General features: G+C 47.4%; 1 protein-coding gene across 5 annotated transcripts; it reads left to right on the top strand.

The window, feature by feature from the left end:
• Positions 1 to 1,047: 1,047 nt before the first annotated feature.
• On the top strand, positions 1,048 to 15,556 carry METTL13 (methyltransferase 13, eEF1A N-terminus and K55). 5 transcript variants are annotated; one of them, XM_082437842.1, is made up of 8 exons: positions 1,057 to 1,587; positions 2,944 to 3,703; positions 4,994 to 5,193; positions 6,644 to 6,839; positions 9,722 to 9,889; positions 11,292 to 11,507; positions 13,731 to 13,862; positions 15,084 to 15,556. In XM_082437842.1, the coding sequence occupies exons 1-8, from the start codon at positions 1,435 to 1,437 to the stop codon at positions 15,356 to 15,358; spliced, it is 2,100 nt and encodes a 699-aa protein (XP_082293968.1). In that variant the 5' UTR covers positions 1,057 to 1,434; the 3' UTR covers positions 15,359 to 15,556. The 5 variants fall into 5 exon arrangements, with proteins under 5 accessions (XP_082293971.1, XP_082293969.1, XP_082293970.1 ...); XM_082437843.1 differs by lacking the exon at positions 9,722 to 9,889 and having other exon boundaries at positions 1,049 to 1,587; XM_082437844.1 differs by lacking the exon at positions 11,292 to 11,507 and having other exon boundaries at positions 1,052 to 1,587.
• Positions 15,557 to 15,873: the final 317 nt, after the last annotated feature.

The following is a 15,873-nucleotide window of genomic DNA, read 5'->3' as shown; positions in this document are numbered from 1 at the left end:
TCGTTGCTGCACGCGGGCTTTCTCTAGTTGCTGTGAGCCGGGGCTACTCTTCCCTGCGGTGCACGGGCTTCTCATTGCACTGGCTTTTCTCTTGCTGCAGAGCACAGGCTATAGGCCCGCCGACTTTAGTAGTTGCAGCATGCAGGCTCAGTAGTCGTGGCGCACAGGTTTAGCTGCTCCTCGGCATGTGGGATCTTCCGGGACCAGGGCTCGAACCTGTCTCCCCTGCATTGGCAGACGGATTCTTAACCACTGCGCCACCAGGGAAGTCCCAAGTAACTACTTTTAGATGACATCCGAATGACAACCTGAGGAGGCCAATTACCAAAATGAGCCTTAAGTTTTGTGCACTGTGCTTTGAGGGAAGGAGGAAGAGGGAGAGGACGCACTTCTGAATAACTGGTTGTTATTCTTTCCCCCTGAATTTCCATGTTGTTACATTATTAACAGTGAAACCCTGGGAATTCTCTGGCAGTCCAGTGGTTAGGACTAGGCGCTCTCACTACTGGGGCCCCAGCTTCAATCCCTGTTTGGGAAACTAAGATCCTGCAAGCTGAGCACAGCCAAGTGCTACTTTCCTCCAAATTAAACCTGAATTGTACAAGTAAAGTGGTTAAAGTAAGGCGGGGGTGGGGCGGGAGATGCAGAAGATACAGCTGGGTTGGGCAGTTTTCTTCTGCTATGGACTGGCTCTACTCATCCCTTGCCTCACTTCCTTCTAATCTACAAGTTTTTCTTTTCCAAGGCCCCCCTCCTCCAGTGTGCCCACCGCCGTCAGCGCTCAGCCCTTATGTGTCTCGTGATCAGAATGGGAGCTCAGAGACGAAAGGAACAAACAGCCTGGGACCCGGGAGCTCTCTTCCAAGGTTGGAAAGCCCAGAGCTGAGAAGGCTGCCCCCGCTCGGTGCTCCGACGCAAGCCTGGGACCGGAACACCCCGGCTCCCGCCCTGCCTCCGGCCCGTGGCCCCGCCCCGCGCCGCTCCGGCTCACGTAAATTAAAGCGCGGCGCCTGCGAAGAAGCCGCCAGCGTGAGGCGAGCGCGTTGCAGCCAATGACGTGCCAGGACGAAAATCACTGACCAATGAACTGCTGAGATGGGCTGGGCAGCCAACCAATCGCGAAGCCTCGCACCCGGATATGATTGCCGATTCTGAAACCGAGCTCTGATAAAGTGTGAGGGCCTCCCCACACGGGTCTGGGGCTTTGGGGTGGAACAGGGGGTGAGCGTTTATTAGGTTCAGTGCCTTGCGTGTGCGGCGGGCGTGTAAAGGTCATCCCTTTGGGTTTTGAGTGGGGGACAAGTCAATGTGGCTGTTTGTCCGTGGAAAGAATTCCTGCTGCGGTGTCCCAGAACCAGCGCGTGGGGAAACCCCTCGGATGGTACCGCACAGGGAGTAGGAGAGTCTTGAAGACGCAGCTCGAGCAGTGGGAATATGGATCTCTTACCTAAAAGCCCTAAGGAGTTTGGCTCCATTGACTATTGGGAGAAGTTCTTCCAGCAGAGGGGAAAGAAAGCTTTCGAGTGGTATGGAACCTACCTGGAACTGTGCGGGTTGCTGCACAAATATATCAAGCCCAGGGAAAAGGTAAGCGCGGCCTGGCAGCCCTGTGTGTGCCCTGGAAGGTAGGAACTGATAACAGAAATCCTGCACTTGGTAGACGGTGACAGGCGTGGGGGCCCTAAACGGGCCCATGTTTTCAGGATTCCATACAACATTCTAGCTAAAAGGTAATTACAAAGTATCCTTTTAAAGGTTTTCAGATAACAGAGCTTCCACCCCCAGATCATTCTTGAATTAATAACCTCACTGGAAGAATGACTTCTTTAGTAGTGCAAGCTAGACATCTCCTCCTAGTGAGGGAAGTGTGCTTTTCTGTCACTGTGCATCCCCGTGGAGCTGGCAGCAGCCGTGGCTTTACTGATAAATGAATCTGTTATCAAATAGTTGTTGTGGGCCCACTGACTTTCAGGCACTGTGTTCAGCCCTTAAGCCACACAAGCATTAAGATATAAATCCTGGGCACATTCCAGAAGTGAAAAGTGCCAAGTACAGTAATAGGAGGTTTGATAGAGGTGGAAGTAGGGAAGGAAGAAGGGTAGAAAACGAAGATTGGAGGAGGAAGCTTTCAGAGCCAAACCTTATGCTGGGTGCTGTGTGTGTGTGTGTTTGCTCAGTTACTGAGTTCTCATAATAAACCTTGATGTGAGTGGTAATACACGAACTCTACAGATGAGGAAACTGAGGCTCTGAGAGCCAGTTTCTTGCCCAAGATCATACATGTAGTAAGTGGTCGTGTGGGGATTTAAACTTAGATCCACCTAGCTCCAAAGCTTATGCACTTGTCATTGTACAATGCTTTTCCAGAGATGGTGACATCAGGGCAGAATTTTGAAGGATCAATGGGAGATTCCTCCACAGAGAGGGAGGCAACAACCTGTGTTTTAAGTTTGGCTTCAGAAAATAGCACAATATCATGAGTTGGAGCCAAAGGCATGAGTGGAATAGGATTATGCCAGACCTAGGTTTTCAACAGTAAAACAAATAGTAGATTTCAGTTATAACTACTGTATTTGGATTCTGTGACTTCCTATCAATTCTTGAATAATAAATTCTTGATTCAGAGAAAAGAACAACCATGATTAGTTTGTTCCTGCAATTGATTAATAAACGCTTGATTCAGAGAAAAGAACAACGCCGGTTAGTTTGTTTCTGCATAACTTGCATTGTTATAGCGGAATGTGGTTTGTTACTAGTGAGTTCTTCTAACCAGTGGTGTTTCAAGATGGAGCCTAGAATCAACTTTGTAGTGGTGCTTTCTCATGGCATAGCATCTTTGCCCTCTGAAGACATACAGCAGCCAGGGTGAGACTTGATTCCTTGAAGTGTCTGAAGCTCATTCCTTTGCCTTGATCACCTCCATCTTGTTTTCTTTCCCCCTAGGTGCTGGTGATTGGGTGTGGTAACTCAGAGCTAAGCGAGCAGCTGTATGATGTGGGCTATCAGGATATAGTGAACATTGACATCAGTGAGGTCGTCATCAAGCAAATGAAGGAACGCAATGCCAGCCGACGGCCCCAGATGAGCTTCTTGAAGATGGACATGACACAGATGGAGTTTCCCGATGCCTCATTCCAGGTGGTGTTGGACAAGGGCACCCTGGACGCCGTCCTGACAGATGAGGAGGAGAAGACCCTGCAGCAGGTGGACAGGATGCTGGCTGAGGTTGGCCGTGTCCTGCAGGTGGGCGGTCGCTACCTCTGCATCTCCCTGGCTCAGGCTCACGTCCTGAAGAAAGCAGTGGGTCACTTCTCTCGGGAGGGGTGGATGGTGAGGGTGCACCAGGTGGCCAACAGCCAAGACCAGCTGTTGGAAGCAGAGCCTCGGTTCTCCTTGCCTGTCTTTGCCTTCATCATGACCAAGTTCAGGCCGGTCCCTGGCTCTGCCCTTCAGATCTTTGAGCTGTGTGCTCAGGAGCAGGGCAAGCCTGTGCGGCTGGAGAGTGCCGAGCGGCTGGCTGAGGCGGTGCGGGAGCGGCAGCAGTATGTCTGGCTGTGCAGCCAGCTGTACCGCAAGGCCGGGCTGGGGAATGTGTCTCTGGACTTGTGCAGTGGGGACACGGGGGAGCCACGCTACACCCTCCACGTGGTGGACAGCCCCACTGTGAAACCATCGCGGGACAGTCATTTTGCCATTTTCATCAGTGAGTTGGGATTGCTCCCTCTCTTCCCTGGAGGGGGCTGGCTTACAGGGGCTGGGGCTGGGGCTTTGGTGGATGGGTATGCCTTGGCTGGTTTTATCTTGCAGGGGGCGGTGCTTGAAGAGGTTAGACTGGCCAAGGCATGAGGAAGGGGGAGCTGCCTCCTTGGATTTGAGGTTTATTTCTTCTCATCTTCCATTGCAAAGGCTTGAAGTAATATAGATGCATTTAGGCAGGTCACGCATTTGTAGAGATGTTAGTCACTTTGTAACAAGGAGTAGTAGAAGCAACGGGAGTCCCAGCCTTGTAGCCTGTAAGCTGTGTGACCTGGGGAAGTTTCTGTGGGTCTCTGCTGAATTTAGAGACAGTACAGAGTAGTAGCTAAAAAAGTGAGCTCTGGAACCAGACTATTTAGTTTCCAGTCCTGGCTCAGTCACTTCCTGGTGGTATTGGACAAGTTAGTGTTCTTTCTGTGCCTCAGTTTCTTCATCTATAAAGTGAGATCTTAACTGTGTAATTGTGAGAAGTGTAAAAAGCTCCTTGAATGGTGCCTGGCACATGATAAGTTTTACAAATGTTAGTGTTATTATTGAAAGGGGTAAATGATACCAGATTCACCTTAGTAATGATCAAAAGAGATAGTATGAGGAAATGCTCTCAAAAGTAGAATATTCTAGACAAACGTGAGGTGGTGATACATCATGCTGGTAATTTGTTTCCTGACATCGAATCCATTTTTCCAAGTATTTCCTTATCCTAACTGTGCACCTGTGAGAACTAATAGCACAGCGGATACGAACATGGAGTCTGGGGCTGGACTGCCTGGGGTTGAGCCCTAGCTTCGCCAGTTACGAGCTGTGTGAATTTGGGCAAATAATGTAACTTCTGTGTCTTAATTTCCTCATTTATAAAATGGGAATAATAATAATACTCCCTGCATCTTGGGCTATTGTGAGGATTTGATTAGTTTCTGTTTGTAAACTGCTTGGAATAATGCCTGGCATGTAAGAAGTGTTAGCATTATTGCTATTTTTCTTGCACTAGGTACTTGCCTCCCTCCCCTTACATACATGCTCACACTTCTTTTCCACGCTGGGTCCTGCCATGGGTCTGATGGCAGCTTTGCTGTGGACATTGTTGACTGGGGATTGATAGCCCCTCAGTAGGTCACAGTTGGAAGGGTTGCTGGGTTGCTGGGCTTGGGGTAGGGGCTGGCTCTCTGCCACGTGGGGCATATTGGTTGTGGGCTTGAACTTTTCCCAGGACTCCCTGTCAACAAATGCCTCTTTCCAGTCCCCCAGGGTCGGGAGACTGAGTGGCTGTTTGGCATGGAGGAGGGCCGGAAGCAGCTGGCAGCCAGTGCGGGCTTCAGGAGGCTGATCACAGTGGCCCTTCACCGAGGTCAGCAGTACGAAGGCATGGACAGCATCCAGGCCGAGCTGTCGGCCAGAGTCATGGAGCTGGCCCCGGCCGGGATGCCCGCTCAGCAGCAGGTAACAAAGCTTTGGTAGCAGCCTTCAGGGTCTCTGGGGAAGTCATATTAGTAGCCAGGAAGGCAGAGGTATCTTGGCAGAAGCTAGGACTAGGGTCTGTGACCCTAGTCTGTTCCTGGAGGGCATGTCAGCAGCTAAGAGCTAAGTGAGCAGAAGTTATGTCCCAGGCAGTGAGTGGAAGGTGAGCGGTTGCCCTTATTGAGACCCCCAGTAGCATCTGTGCCTGTGGGGCCACTCGGATGGCATGAAGGAAGTGCTCTCCACCTTGCAAGCTCCAGCTCTTCACACTGCAGCTTACTCAGGCTGTATTTCTCCTAACTCACTTTGCGCAGGACTTCCTTGGCCATTTTTGCTTCTTAGAACCATCATTATGTGAGGTAGAACGGGAAAGGGCCAAAAGAGCTCAGCTTAATTTTCAGGATATGAACATTGCTGGTGTGATGTTCCACTGGGAAGGAAACTGAAGGTTTCTGCCAAAATGGTGATATGGTATTATCAGTTGACGCCATCTGTCTTGTACTATCCTGGTCACAAGACAGGGTAATTGATAGGTGACTTTATTGCAAGGGCTTTATAGAAAGAAGTTTATCCTTCTGATAGATGGGAAAGACAAGGTACCTGGAAGCTTGATGCTGTAGTAACAGAACTGAAAAGAAGAACCCAGGCTCCTGGGTTCCCAGCCTGTGGCTCTGCCCACTAGGCTGACTTGTGCTTACAGATGAATATGTATTTGATGCTTTCTGGAAGACTTTGGGGTTGGTGTCCCATCAGAGAGACCCAGATCCTGTGGGGAGGTTCATTTGTGAATTTCTCTCAAAACAGTGCCTACATCTCCGCAAAGTCAGGAGTCCCTCATGATTATTAAATACTCTTGTAAGTCTTTAAAAAGAAATAAATGTGAAGATTGGGAAGGGAATGGAAAAGTTTAGGGGAAAAATGTATTTTTTCCTCCTAATTTTTTCTTCTGTTTAGAAGAATGCAGAAAAAAGTTGAGAATAACTGGGGGACGGGAGACACTTCGCCAAATTTGGAGTGGTTGCTTTCCCCATGGATTTTGATATCTTTATCCCTATTTAGATTCCTTCTCTCATGATTCTAGTCCCTTCTTGAGGCTTCCTTCTAGCTTTCATTGTCTTGGACTATTGAAAGTCCTTTTAAGGATTACTGTTGAGAAACTCATATTTTTCTTGTGGAGAACCAACTGCATTTCACGAATGGTTTGGGGAATCTTTAGTTGTTCAGTTGGTTTTCAGAAAGGTCAGTTAAACCTTTTGAGATCTAGTCAAACGCCCCAGAAGAATACTTTAACAAAATGGCAAATCTTCGGAGTTGTTGCTGCTCAGAACCGTGGTGCGGGGATTCTTCACATACACACAAAGGGAAGGGATTATAATGTCTCGTATTTCTCATTTGAGCTGGTGTTTTCACCACATCTCTGCTGTTCCTTCAGGTACCCTTCCTGTCTGTGGGTGGGGACATCGGGGTCCGGACTGTTCAGCACCAAGACTGCAGCCCTTTGAGTGGCGACTACGTCATCGAGGATGTGCAGGGGGATGACAGGCGCTACTTTCGGCGGCTGATCTTCCTCAGCAACAGGAACGTGGTGCAGTCAGAAGCCAGGCTGCTGAAGGATGTGTCTCACAGAGGTGAGGCGTCGTGGGCACAGTGGTGGGGCCCACGTGGACGTGGTATGGACAATTTGGGGTGGTCAGAAAGACCTGGGAGCTTGGCGGAGCTGTAGGACAGACCCGGATACCTGTGACCAGAGGCACACGGCTCTGTGGGTTGTCCTCTTATCATCTGGGCTCTTAGGGTGTGAGTGGCGATGAACAGAAGGGAGGTCGATGTTCTGTTCTTGAGCAAAGCCTGACTCTGCAGTGATAAGGAGCAGGGGTGGTGGTTTATCAGACAAATGTGATAATCACTTTAATGCCTGCAGTTCAAAGACCATGTGTTTTGCAAGTTGCTCCATATATGTCTGTATATTAATTCAGTAGGCCTGCCCTCGTCCATGGGGCCACCTCCTAGCACCTGTTTTAGAGGGTTGTACAGTTGGTGGGTGCCCTGGAGGTCACCTAGTCTGGTAGAACTTTCTGCAGTGAAGGAAATGTTTAATACCCAGTTAGCTGCCCAGGGTGGCAGCCATGAACCATATGTGGCTACCGAGCACTAGGAACAGGGCCGGTGTGACTAAGGAACTGAATCTTTAATCTTTTTTCTGATGTAAGTTCTTAATTCTGATGAACTGACATTTAAGTTTAAATGGCCACAAGTGGCCCATGGCTACAGGCTTTGACAGTGTAGATCTCTACCATGTTCTCTCTGTTTTAAAAAATTAATTAATTAATTTTTGGCTGCGTCGGGTCTTCGTTGCTGTGCATGGGCTTTCTCTAGCTGTGGCGAGCGGGGACTACTCTTTGTTGTGGTGCCTGGGCTTCTCATTGCGGTGGCCTCTCTTGTTGCAGAGCACGGGCTCTAGGTGCGCGGGCTTCAATAGTTGTGGCTCGCGGGCTCAGTAGTTGGGGCTCGCGGGCTCTAGAGTGCAGGCTAAGTAGTTTTGGCACATGGGCTTAGTTGCTCCGCGGCATGTGGGATCTTCCCGCACTAGGGATCAAACCCGTGTCCCCTGCATTGGCAGGCAGATTCTTAACCACTGTGCCACCAGGGAAGCCCCCCACCATGTTCTCTTTTAAGTGGTCTCCCACGTGCTGCTCAGAAACGCCCACTAATGGGGAGAGCAATCGTTTGTTTATTTTCTCGGGTCATTATATATTTGTATTATAAAAGTAATACTTACTCATTGTAATCAATCACAGACCACACGTATAGAGTAGAAAAATGTTCTTCCCCACCCCTTCTCCAGTATAACTTCCCTTTAGAGGCACAGAGAGTCAGGCTTGGAATCTGAAATTGGCTCTCCTGATTGCCGGTCGTTCCCTTTGCCTGATGATGCTGTCCTGTTGGCAAGGCCATCTGGAAGGAGGGCAAAAAGAGAGAATTCAGAACCTCATGAGGTCATGGGTTTGCCCACAGCTCAGGATCAGGTTATTCTCAGCAGGATGGTCTCCTCTTGAGGGGTGTCCCCTGGTCATGTGCACCCATATTTGTTGGGTTCCTGTGCTGTCATTGGGTCACTTGGGCTGCAGGTTGGTTCAGTTTCATCTCACTGAAAGCTCAGTAAAAGTGCTTCAAAGAACGTTTTGCCCTCCGATTTGGGTTTTGGGTTTTTTCCCCACTGTTGTCAAGACTTCTTAGTATCACTTAATTCCTTTTTTTTTTTTTTTTAAACTTTTTTTTTTTTTAATTTATTTTATTTTTTATTTTTTTATGGCTATGTTGGGTCTTCGTTTCTGTGCGAGGGCTTTCTCTAGTTGCGGCAAGTGGGGGCCACTCTTCATCGCGGTGCGTGGGCCTCTCACTACCACGGCCTCTCTTGTTGCAGAGCACAGGCTCCAGACGCGCAGGCTCAGTAACTGTGGCTCACGGGCCTAGTTGCTCTGCGGCATGTGGGATCTTCCCAGACCAGGGCTCGAACCTGTATCCCCTGCATTGGCAGGCAGATTCTCAACCACTGCGCCACCAGGGAAGCCCCTATCACTTAATTCTTATGGGAATGATTTCCCTCATGGAAGTATTGGTGAGCAAAGAGGAGAATGTGTTAAAAAGCAACTTAACATCTCTGAAAAGCACACTGCCACTTACACTTCAGTGCCCAACGGTACAGCTGGTCCCTAGGAAAACCCCAGAGCCATCTGTTCACTCTATCCTGGAGCAGTTGAGGGAGTAGGTAGAGGGAGAGTAGAGGGGCCTTTTGTACGATTTCCCCCCTTCTGTGAACATTTGTGATGTCCTTGTCCAGTGGGGTGGTATGAATTACTGTCTGTGTGATGTAGTAGAAAGATGATAGCTGCTGCAGACAGGTAGTCCCAGGTTCAAATCCTGGCTGCATTGCCTACTGATTTGGGCCTAATTAATAACTCTTCAGATCTTCAGTTTTTCCATCTGCCAAGAATTGGAATAAGAGCATTGATATAGGATTGTTTCAGAGCTACAAGAGTAAAAGTCCTAGTATAGTAATTGGCATAGAGGAGGTAGTTGGAAACTAAGTCCTTTTTCCCCTAAAAGAACTGATGAATAAACTTCTCACCTGTTAGTGGCTTTATATTTCCCAGAGGAGAGGTACTAGTACTCCTCACTTGAGTTTTCCCAGTGTTCTGAGTTTTGGGGTGTTTCTTTGCCACTTCCCTTTTCTGACTCTCTGGTGTATGTTAAATGTTTAACAACCGTCTTTTTGGGGAAAAAAGCCATGATATGCACTGTTTGCCAATTTCTGTGGCATAAAAATGGCCACCATGGCCAGATTTCAAGCCACCAGCATGTCAACCAGTTCACAAAATGTCTGCATATTTCACAATTGGGTTCTCGAGTCTCATCAAACCAGTTGCAGCACACTGCTGCTGGTGTGCCTTACTTTCCAAGGAGTAGTGTACCACGCATGTGACTTTATTCATCTCTGTCTGTGATCTAGCCCAGAAGAAACGGAAAAAAGACAGGAAGAAGCAGCGGCCTGCTGATACTCCAGAGGACCCCCCTGCAGCCCCGGGGCAGGCCATTGATAAGAGTTACCTGTGCTGTGAACACCACAAAGCCATGATTGCCGGCCTTGCCCTGCTGAGAAACCCGGAGCTGCTCCTAGGTGAGGGGGTCGCCACTGCCTTCCACAGGAGGGAACATGTAAGATCACGGAGGTAATCAGTGTCAGCTGCCTTGCAGTTTAAGAACCATGATTATAGACCAACAGATGCACATATAGTCATGTCTGTCTTATTCCCAACCATCTTCTACATTCATGAACATCCAAATAACTTTTCCTTCAAACTCAAATTGTTTGAAACAGCTACATGTGCTGATACCTAAATTTTTTTCCTCTTCATTTATTTTAAAAATCAGTGTAAAATAAACTATACTTCAGTTTAAAAAGTTAGTGTGTAAAATACATTCAGTGAGATCTGTAAAGTGTACAGATCTTAAGTTGTTCAGCTTGATGAATTTTTGCACATGCATTTACCCATGTAACCAGATGGAATATTTAAAAATCACATCTCCGGAGAAATATACCTGTGCACTTTAGGAGAATTTCTGGCTTTTCAGTGATGCATTATTTGAGTACTAGATGCAATTCTATGTTGAATTTCTACTTTAAAAAGAAAAACCATAGTATAGATAGTACAGTCATAGCCTTATCACTAATAATAGGTTTGGATCTGACCACAGTAGCAAAAATGTCCATGATTCTGTCTACTCTTTTTTTTTTTTTTTTAAACATCTTTATTGAAGTATAATTGCTTTACAATGGTGTGTTAGTTTCTGCTTTATAACAAAGTCTGTCTACTCTTGTAACTGTCTTCACCCAAAGTCCCTAAGTATGTCTTATTGGAACACGCTGTACATTTGATCTATCTTGGTGTTGATGTATGTCCCTAGAGTCTCAGTTCTTCCATTTAATCCTCAGGGTCTGTCTCCTTTTGGTGATTCTTTCTTGTTTCTTACCTTCCCTTCATCCCCTGTGGTTGCTGTGGTTTTTCTGTGCTTGTGTGTAGGATTTGGGCCTTTGTTTTCCTGTGGTTTCTGGAACTTGGGTGGATGGCCCTCGCTTGGTGGCTGTGTCTGAGAAGGCAGTGTGGCCTTTGAGTTGAAAGCTGAGCAGAGAGCAGCACATCTACACTCCCTGTGATCGTAAACCAGATGTTGGCCATTGTCCCTCCCGTTTCCTAGAGGGGTTTAGTAATGCTTATGGTGGGGGTTATTGCTATAATGTCAGCTGAGTGCTTTGGGATCTTTAAGGGGCCATGATAATAATACACTGGTTCATTCTTCTGGATCTAGTAAAGGAAGGATTGTGAGGCCAGGGTTGAGTTTTCAGATGTTAAATTGACTCCCGAGTTTCTAGAAAGAGACAAGGGAGGCCAGGTCTCTACTAAATCTTGTGTCCCCTGGGTAGCACCAACAATCTGACTCCCTCTTTTGCCCTCCCCAAGTGTGGTACAAAACTTTACAGTGAGCAGGTGGTAAAATGATGCTTTTATTCTTTATTACAGAGACCCCACTGGGATTGTTGGTGGTAGGCCTGGGTGGGGGCAGCCTCCCCCTTTTTGTCCACGATCATTTCCCGAAGTCCTGCATCGATGCTGTGGAGATCGACCCCTCCATGTTGCAAGTGGCCACTCAGTGGTTTGGCTTCTCCCAGAGCGACCGTATGAAGGTCCACATCGCGGATGGCCTGGACTATATTAGCAGCCTGGCAGAAGAAGAAGGTACTGCTACTGGAGAATTTGGAGGGGTGTTGAGGGAGGATTGATCCCAGGTTGTCAGGCCTGCAGGAGCCTCTAGAACTCACCTCTGAGAGGGCAGCATCAGCATCATCCCAGTCTTTCACCAGTTCGTTTGTTCATTCATTTGTTGACAGCTATTCAATAAATATAGAGTGTCCACCACATACTCGGTACTCTTAGGGGTTGGGCTGTGGCAATAAGCAAAACAGACCGTTTCCTGCCCTAATGACGCTAACAAATGAGTGGGCTTCCCTTCTGAATCTCTTCTGACCCTGTAACCTTGCCACTTTCTCATCATCCCAAGAAACCCAGAATCTGTATCTGAGTGAGGAAAAGGAGAAGAAACGTTGGGGGTGTGTGTTGGGAAGTTGTTTTGTAAATCTTTCAGCTAGAGGTGAAGCCAGAAACAGAGCAAAACAGCATTCATGTAGATGAGTGGTTCTAAACCTCAGGGACAATGTCTGCAGGCACTTTTTTGTTGTAACCATTGGGTACAGGTGTTTCTGGCATCTAGTGGTTAGAGACCCAGGAGGCTGCTCAACATCGTACAATGCACAGGACAGCCACTGATGATAAAGAATTATCTAGCCCAAATGTCAATAGTGCTGAGGTTAAACCATGATGCAGGTGTTAGTGGGAATTCCCATAGCCCTGCTGCTACTGGAATTAAGGCTCCATTTTGCTATAATAATTTGTATCCCAGACTTGGACAAAAGGCGTATTAATGTTTTACAATAGCTCCCCTGATGCTTCTGCAGCTTAATATATAGGCTTCTGATGACTGATGCTTTGCAGAACATGAGCCCCTCAGGGAGAAGTCAGTTAGGTTGGTTCAGTCCTACGTGAACCTGGGGAGCCCAGGCCACACACCCTTCCCGGTCTGCTCATTCTGTAATAGATGCTCTGGTTCTCGCTGGGTTAGAGTATCTTCCAGGAAGGGTGTGGCAAAACGGGATGCCTGGGGTAAGTGTTTTGGTGCTGGGATGGACAGATGCTGTCTTATGTAATTGCAAACTGAACTTAACTCTATCAGAGTTTCACACGTTCACTCTCTGAGGCTGGGACCAGTCTGGGGGCCCAGGGCTGATACATGTGAAGCACTTAAAACAGTGCCAGGCACATGGTAGGTACTCAATCCATGATGTGCTGCTGTTGTTATCACCTCAAGTCAGTTTTGAACAGCCCTGGCCTTCGTCTTAACAGCAACCTTTCGGATTGTTGGGGGGCTCAGTGCCACAAATGTGGGCCTTCGTTGTCCTTGGACTTTGATGAGCCAACATGTTCTGCTCTTGAAGAAACCAAAATCAGGTCTGTGCTATGAACAGTGATGGACATGTGTAGTCCTAAGTAAATATGTATTTATTGAATAATCATTAGCACTGTCTCAAAGTTTGCCCAAAACAAATCGTTAGTATCGCAGGCCTACCCCTTGTAAAAACTAACATTATAGTAAGGAGTAGATCATCAGATTCATGGTCAGTTCTTTCTCACCCATTGAGCGAAATCAGTTCTTTCTTGAGCCAGTAATTGTTCAAGCAGCTAGAAAAGATATGCTAACTTTAATTTGAGAACATTTTCTTCTACGAGGCAACATATGCTGTTTCCAGAGTTAAGTTAAAGTTACCTTTTGCAGGGTCAGCCCTTAAAGGCAGAGGCAGCTCAGCTGCTTTCTCTAGATCAACGGTTCTCAACTCTGACTATATTTTGAATCACCTGGGGAGCTTAAGAAAAGTACACCAGAAGCGTCACACCTCCCCTCCCATCTGTTCCTCGCCACCCCAGGGTTTTAACTCTGTTGATTAGGAGTGGAGCCCAGGTTCTCTGAATCTTTAGAATTTTCCCATTTGACTCTAATGTTCTGCCAGGGTTGAAAATCACTGGTATACATGGACCCTTAACCAAGCAGTAATCCTGCTGGAGTGGACCCCAGTAATGTGTGTGTGTGGAAAGGGCTTTAAAATGTGGAGGAAGAAGATGAGATGCAGGCCCCATCGTAGACATGGAGTACGCACAGCAGGACGCAGATGACGTGCCTCCTCTGGACTGTGACGCTAGTGCCCTCATAAGCAGACCACACCCTCCGTGTCATCCTTCTGACTTAGCCACCTGTGCCCACCACAGGTCACGGAGGAGATGTGGTGGAGGAATGTAAATGGCGTTATTGTATCCAGCAGAGACAAAGACTCGTTTGCTTCTCTTTCCCAGCACGACCTCACTATGATGTCATAATGTTTGATGTGGACAGTAAGGACCCAACCCTGGGAATGAGTTGCCCACCCCCAGCGTTTGTGGCCCAACCTTTCCTGCAGAAGGTCAAAAGCATCTTGACTCCTGAAGGTATGAAGAACAGAAGGCTGGGGAGGGAGAAGGGATGGGCCCTTTAAGGACATTTTTCTTTTTAATGAAAAATGCACGTATCATAAGTACCTTGTACCTTGATTGGTTTCCCCAAATTGAACATATTCATTTACCAGCACCAAACACCGAACACTTCCAGTGCCCCAGAAGTCCACCTCTTACCTCCTTTCAGTAACTCGTCCTCTCAAGGATAACCACTATCTTCACTTCTATCAGCACAGCTTAGTTTTGCCCATACGGAATGTTCTCTGTTTCTTTCACTCAGCATGATGTTTGTGAAATTCACCCATAGTGTTGTGTTGATACTGGGTGATACACAATTTATTTCTCCATTCTGCTTTTGGCATTTGGGTTGTTTCCTATTTGGGGCTTTTATAAGAAGTGTTGCCGTTAACGTTCTAGTAGATGCCTTTTGGTGAAATGTGTGTGCAGGTCTGTTGGGCATAGATGTAGGGGTGTAATTGCTGGATCACAGATTATGCATATGTTCAGTTTTTGTAGATGTTGCCACACAGTTACAAAGTAGTCGCAGCAATTCACATCCCCACCAGCATGGTGGCGCTAGTGACCATTTGAATTCTTCCCACATGCCCTGGACTGGGCAGTATGTGATTTCATCTTCATAGCAACCTGTTTTCAGATGAGGAAACTGAGGTAGAGACTTGCCAAGGTGACACAAGATAAGAGCTAAGGCTCCAACCCTGATCCTTGTGACTTGAAAGCTGGAGCTCTTAATCCTTATGTTCACTGCCTCCCAGGTATTTTGATTTGGCTAAGGTACTGTGGTGAACAGAGTTGATTTAGAACCCTTAATTGTCACAAGTGAAGGCATGTGATATATATGTCAAGAACATAATCTCTCTGTGGAATTGCTACATTCTTACTTGGGGGTATTAATTACTTCTTTCTCAAAGCAATCCTTTGTGAAACTGAAGCATGGAGAATGGTAACATTTGTTAGCAGCACAAAAGAGCAAGAAATTAGCTTGAAGTTTTCTCATGGTTCACACATCCCCCATGCTTTTCTCTTCCTGCCTTTGTATGCTGTGTGTTCTCTTCAAAGTCACTGCCGCTGTAGGTGTGTTCCTTGGTCCACCAGCCTTCCTGGGGCAGGAATGGCTATATTCCTCAGAGCTGAACCTTGTCTCCAACATGTCCCCTGAACCACAGTCATTCTGACCCTTTCCTCCCCACCCTACAGGTGTCTTTATCCTCAACCTCGTGTGCCGAGACCTAGGGCTAAAGGACTTAGTGCTGGCTGGGCTCAAGGCGGTGTTCCCCCTCCTATATGTCCGGCGAATTGAGGGTGAAGTAAACGAGATCCTGTTCTGTCAGCCGCACCCTGAGCGGAAACTTGCCACGCCAGAGCTGCTGGAAATGGCCCAGGCCTTGGAGCAAACCCTGAGGAAGCCTGGAAAGGGCTGGGATGACACGTACGTCCTGTCAGACATGCTCAAAACTGTGAAGATTGTGTGATTGTCAGGACCAGGCAGTCCTCTCAGCTTCCTGCCAGACTGACCTTGGGCTCCTGGCCTACCAGAGATTGAAGAAATATAATGCACAATACTTTTTAAGCCTTGTATTTTTCTTAGTTTCATACTCACCTGCATGCGACCTCCAGCTTGGTGAGGTTGCCTGAAGATCTGGGAAAATAAAAAAGTCCTTTCCATCCTGTCTTCTTCAGTACTGCTTGGGTTGATTGCCTTTGCTTCCTTTACTGTGTCCTTGAGTAGGAGTCCCTGCTGGAGCCCCCATCAGGTGTGATGCCTTAACGAGCATGCCCCAAGCTCCTTAGGACTGGAGACAATCAAATGTGATTGCTGGTTTGCCTTGCTTTCTCCTTCTCTTGGTCCTAAAGGAACAATCTCAAGTGAGATAGCAGAACATTCTGTGCCAAAAGACTATAAATAGAGTAGGATCATTTAAGAGAACATCTACACTCTCTCCCTACAGATGGAACAGCTGCTGACACGGTCCCAAGTTTTCTTTTG

This window comes from Balaenoptera physalus (genome assembly GCF_965194825.1).
Source record: "Balaenoptera physalus genome assembly, chromosome: 1".
Lineage (NCBI taxonomy): Eukaryota > Metazoa > Chordata > Mammalia > Artiodactyla > Balaenopteridae > Balaenoptera > Balaenoptera physalus.
The sequence above is the reverse complement of the archived record's forward strand: the minus strand, read 5'-3'. Positions and strand labels throughout refer to the sequence as shown.

Coding starts and splice junctions, on each gene's coding strand:
- METTL13 (XM_082437842.1), top strand. CDS start 1,435: ATGGATCTCTTACCTAAAAGCCCTAAGGAGTTTGGCTCCATTGACTAT. Junction 9,890..11,291: donor AAACCCGGAGCTGCTCCTAG/GTGAGGGGGTCG, acceptor TCTTTATTACAG/AGACCCCACTGGGATTGTTG. Junction 11,508..13,730: donor CAGCCTGGCAGAAGAAGAAG/GTACTGCTACTG, acceptor TCTCTTTCCCAG/CACGACCTCACTATGATGTC.